General features: G+C 39.6%; 1 protein-coding gene across 3 annotated transcripts in view; it reads right to left on the bottom strand.

Moving 5' to 3' along the window:
• sema4f (sema domain, immunoglobulin domain (Ig), transmembrane domain (TM) and short cytoplasmic domain, (semaphorin) 4F) overlaps positions 1 to 5517 on the bottom strand; it is a 74350-nt gene that overhangs the window by 13427 nt on the left and 55406 nt on the right. For 2 of the 3 annotated variants that reach the window (XM_016529789.1, XM_016529791.1), the window contains exon 2: positions 962 to 1110. In XM_016529789.1, the coding sequence (XP_016385275.1) occupies positions 962 to 1110 (149 nt within the window). The remainder of the gene's footprint in view (positions 1 to 961; positions 1111 to 5517) is intronic. The other variant, XM_016529790.1, reaches the window with a different exon arrangement.

Here is a 5517-nt window from a genome sequence, read left to right as displayed (position 1 = left end):
AGCATAAAAACAAGTTTCATTTATTCTTACAATAGCCTTATGATTTTTTGCTCAGAAATTCTGTGTTGTGTATTTACATTTTTAAGGCATACAATATTCATTTAATCTATCTTTTAAGTAATGAAAATTAAACAAATGTAATTTTTTGGAAAATAAAGGTCATTTAATATTACAATTAAAACATTGAAGAAATATTGTATGATTATTCCTTAAAATAAGGTTTTAATAATTTTAGTAGTAGTAGTACTATTACATACATTCTACTGAACAATAGTAATATATTTCTTCTGCAATGTCTTCAAGTTAAACCGAACTTTTATTTTGACGGGTTGCCGTGAATACCTTTACATTTCTGTGTGTGTATGATTATGAGGATAGTTTTACTCAAATGAAATGGTCAAATGCTCATGAAGTGACTCTCAGAGCAGTGCTGGAGATGTTGTTTATGTATTTATGTCCTCATTTAGAGAGACGGCAGACGCTAAAATCACCGCAAGCTTCACGCGCGCTTCAGTACAAGTGGTAAACAAAACCGCATGTCTGCGCCATTCATTAACACAGAGACATGAAGAATTCATATTTAAATAGTCGTTTTGCGGCTTAATATTTACAAATACTAGTGGGAGTGTGCTCACTTGTGTGTGTGTGCGCGCGCGCGCATTGGGGCGGAACTCCGCTGTGCGTGATACAAAGAGCGCGACCATATCTTAGAGACCGAAATCACATGCTGTCGTGTAAATAAGATAAATAACGTAAGGCTATTTAGTTTGTTTAATAAAAGAACAAGGTATAGACCTGTTCTATCCGCCCCCCTAATATAATGGCAGGGGAAACACTGCTATTAAAGCATTAACTATGTTAACAAATGTAACCATAAAGTGTTACTACATAAATAACAAAGATAGACCTTTAGGGAAATTTGTAACATTCACTGCAAGAAAAGAAAAAAAAGAGAGCTCACCATCTTCCTCTTCGATAGATTAGCAGTATCCACAGCGATGACTGCATCCCGTGCACCAAGGTACAGCATCCCAGACACACGGTCCAATAGGAAGGTGCTGAAGTTATTTACGCCACCAAAATCAGCAGAACCAAGCCTAGAAATGTCTGCTGAGAAAAAGAAAGAAGCATGGATTAGATCTCATATATCGAAAGATTTGTCCTAGCAATTTTCAATAAGTCATATATATTAAAAATAAAAACTTTCCTCATTGCATTCATGCTCACACAGACTTTTGAAGCTATTCATACTAAAATAATGATATTTACTTCACCCAATACCAGGGGTTCTCAACTCTGGTCCTCGAGGTCCTCTTTCCTGCAGAATTTACCTCCAACCTTGGTCAAACTCACCTGCCAGTAACTTTCTCATAACAGTGAAGATCTTGATTAGCTTGTTCAGGTGTGTTTGATTAGGGTTGGAGCAAAACTCTGCAGGAAAGCGGATCTCGAGGGCCAGAGTTGAGAACCCCTGCCATATACCCTTTCCCTCACACAAGCCTGACATCAAACTGACTCATCAAACTACAGCAAAATATGATTCATGAACCTTTCAAGTAGTGAAGACCACTTCAAATATTTTTACAAGTTGGTTTCACTATATTTGTGAGGATATTTTCTTTCAAGAATAGCCAAACATTTACACACACACACATTCTGAATGTCTGTTTAGCATTGGTGAGGATTAGTAATTCTGTTCAGATATGTATATTAGCATGTGGGTTGAGGCTCTGACATTTTAATGCTGTTTAAGATGTGCTATATCTGATGCCCATGGTGAATTTAATACAGCATCTGCACTACACTTTATTTAATCTGTTCCTCTTTATTTTAAATGTGAAACACTCATTTGCTCCATTACTGCAATCACAACCATGTCTGTGTATTTAAGAGATTAGAGAAATATATATAAAAAAAGCGAGAGAAGAAGGATGGCAGAGAAGATTTGAGAAGAGGACGGATCACACTCACACTCATGAGTGTCAGAGTATCACAGTAAGTGACACTAAGAAACATAAAAGTCTGATCTGTACGAGTTGTTCTTGCCATGAAACCAACAGAAATGTTATGTAGTACATGAATGCTCATTTCTAGAGTAGTTCAGACTGTTAATATCCTGTGTCTCGTCTGTTCAGTGTCTGAACTCATGGGACGACATTAAACAGATTCTCCTACTCTCAATCTTTGAGTCAATCATGCAACATTCCCTCTTCTTTTATTTGCACACATACTCTTTTAAAGGGGTCATATGATGCGATTTCAAGTTTTCCTTTCTCTTTGGAGTGTTACAGGCTGATTGTGCAGATCCCTGAAGTTGCAAAGACTAAAGTCTCAAAACCAAAGAGATATTCTTTATCAAAGTTAAGACTCTGCCACGCCCCCCTAAACAGGCTCGTTCTAACACGCCCCCACATATCTAGGTCACTATGTGGGAATATTTGCATAATGCGGCCAAATGTGCATGCAAAGAAAGAAGGCAAGGAGGGGGCTTTGTAGAAAACGAAGCGTTTGAGAGAGGTGGGGCATAGAGGACCTACAATAATGTACAGTATTTGAAAAATAATGTGTTTTTTGAACATTAAAGCATGTCAACATATTCTGTTACACCAAATACACAAAATAATGATCTTTAAAAAAGCATCATATGACCCCTTTAAGTTCAGGCCTGCATAGAAATGTTTGGACAAAATTATATACCACACTAAAAACAATCCTATTTATCAAGGCCTATTCAAACCAAGATGGCTTTTTGGTGCAAAAAAATTAGTGATAAAACATTTTATTTGAATGATGGCAGTTAACACATCTGTTCACACCGACAAGAACTTTCGAATGCCGTCTAAGGATAGGTGAAAAAAAAGGCTGTTTGAAAACAGTTGTTAGACTTTGCTGTGACAGGCAGATGGAAAAAATGGAAAATGTGTTTTTATTGCAACATTTTGAGTACAGAATACAGAATTAAAGGCAATTATGACAAATATCAGTCAGCGCAATATCATAGCAATATCTCGATATGCAAATATCATCACACTCTTTGTAATAGTGTACTGCTGTATTTCTGCTTTTCCATAATTGCCACCAACTGCAAGAGAGTGAAATTGCATTTTCTTCCAGCCATCTGCCATTTCATTTACATTGGTCTGAAGAGACACATATCACAGCAGATTATAACCATACTGGATTTTCATGTCGAACATTTATTTTGATGTGAACAGGCCTTTAAGGGGTATGCCATGTCTAAAGGTGCATTCACGCCATATTGTAAGTACTGTAATTATGAAATACGAACTTGTAAAAAGCATTCACATCCTCCTAGAACTCGTAGTTACAACTTGTGAACTGGGACTTTTCTGAGAGCTACAACTTGACCACTACCTGACCACCTCAGATTCATTACGTGCTATGTTTAGGCATTGATAATGCGATAGCTCCAGGGGTGTGAACAGCTCCAAGTGTTGTCATTTTGAAATTACAGTAATTACGACATGGCATGAATGCAGCATATATATGCGTCTGAAGAAAATGTGAGCAGTGATTTCCCATGCATAGTGACAGTATGTCATAATGCTAATATGTTGTAGGTGGTTGCTAAGGCGTTGCTAAGGTGTTCTGAGTGGTTTTAGCATATTTTTATTTTATGTAGTTGTTAAGGCCAGAGTACACTTTATGTACAGTGCATGTTATGTAAAAGTAATCATATTGTACACCCATAGACAAATTTATCTGACCATGTATTCTTTGTATGTTTAGCTCACACATGGGCTTTGAATATTTTTGGGCTAATTAGTTTATACACAATATGGCAACTCTACCTTGGCCTGATGTTTCGCAATCAAAAAAAAGAGAGAGAGAGAGAAAGAAATGGATGAGACAGAACAACAACAAACTACCAGAGATGGCAACAACATGCCGGCATTGACATGCATTTCTGTGAGGGGGTTAGGAGATAACCGCAACTCTAGTTTAAACAAGCACAAAGCCATTTTTATCTGTCATAACTTCTGAAAAGAAATAGCACAGACTGGACAAGAATGAAAGTTCTAGTATGCATGTGTTGACCACCTGTGTTCATGTAGGTTATCAAATGAAGTGTACTTTGAAAAACGTTTAGCTGTGTTCACATCAAAATGGAAGTATACTTTGGGATTTAGAGTGTTCTGGGTGGTTTTTATGCTGTCATATGGTTGCTTAGGTGTCCTGAATGTTTGCTTAAACATTGTTAGGTGGTTGCTTGCATTAGGCTTCTAACATTATATTCTTTTCACCATCACACACACACATATACACATACATATCTGTATGTGGTTTACGGGGACTCTCCATAGGTGGGTGCTTTTATACTGTACAATGTATTTTCTATCACATTGCCCTAAACCTACCCATCACAGAAAACGTTTTAGGTTACGTATGTAAGTCTGGCCCTAACAGGTAAGTATTTTTGGGGTATGTAGCCTAGGCCTTTGGCCGTAGGGGATAAAGTCACGGACAGCCGTCTGACGTCCCAGGGGCAACTCACCATGAAAATGGTAAAGTTGGTACTTAGTGCTCGCCATGGTTTCTGGCATGCACTCCCCTCAGCATGGTGGCGTGGGTATACCGTTCCCCATAGCGACCCCTAGAGGACGCAGTTCGAAGTTCCCATGAAAGGGAACGTCTCAGGTTACTTATGTAACCATGGTTCCCTGAGTAGGGAACGAGACACTGCGTCCTCTAGGGGTCGCTATGGGGAACGGTATACCCACGCCACCATGCTGAGGGGAGTGCATGCCAGAAACCATGGCGAGCACTAAGTGCCAACTCTACCATATTACAGTGGGAGTTGCCCCTGGGACGTTAGACGGCTGTCAGTGACATTATTCCCTACGGCCAAAGGCCTAGGCTACATACCCCAAAAAACGTACCTGTTAGGGCCAGAACTCCTGCGCCCGGGGTAGAGATCAAGGCTTGGAATCAGGTGCGTAGCTCTTACCATACAGGATTCTAGAAAAGAACGCAGAGTACTAGCGTGCGAACTTACCACAGTGTGGATTTTAGAAAGTGTACAAAGACTTCACGTGCACACTTACAATAACATGGATTTTAAACAATACCGTTCTAAGGGGAGGGGTTCTCGTGGCACTCTGAAGGAGCAACCCATAGATGGAAATGATGCATCCCAAAAACACTATGTTTGAGAAGTCATTAACTCGATCTAAGGCTTATAATGCTGGAGTGGCTAGCAGTAAATCTGTAGCTGAGGGAGCAAACATCCAGCTCTCAATCGAGAAGGAGCTCGACCTACAGCATGTTCCAAAGGTGGAACAGCTAGCAGTTACTTAGCTGAGGGAGCAACACCCCTAGTTCTCAAACGAGAGGAGGCTCGACCTGCAGCATGTTCCAAAGCTGGAACAGCTAGCAATAATTTACCTAGCTGTGGGAGCAACACACCTAGTTCTCAGTCGAGAAGGGGGCTCGACCTACAGCATGTTCCAATGCTGGAACGGCTAGCAGTAATTTACCTTAGCTGAGGGAGCACAA

Source organism: Sinocyclocheilus rhinocerous, unplaced genomic scaffold (assembly GCF_001515625.1).
Source record: "Sinocyclocheilus rhinocerous isolate Xijiao unplaced genomic scaffold, SAMN03320098_v1.1 scaffold1382, whole genome shotgun sequence".
Lineage (NCBI taxonomy): Eukaryota > Metazoa > Chordata > Actinopteri > Cypriniformes > Cyprinidae > Sinocyclocheilus > Sinocyclocheilus rhinocerous.
The sequence above is the reverse complement of the archived record's forward strand: the minus strand, read 5'-3'. Positions and strand labels throughout refer to the sequence as shown.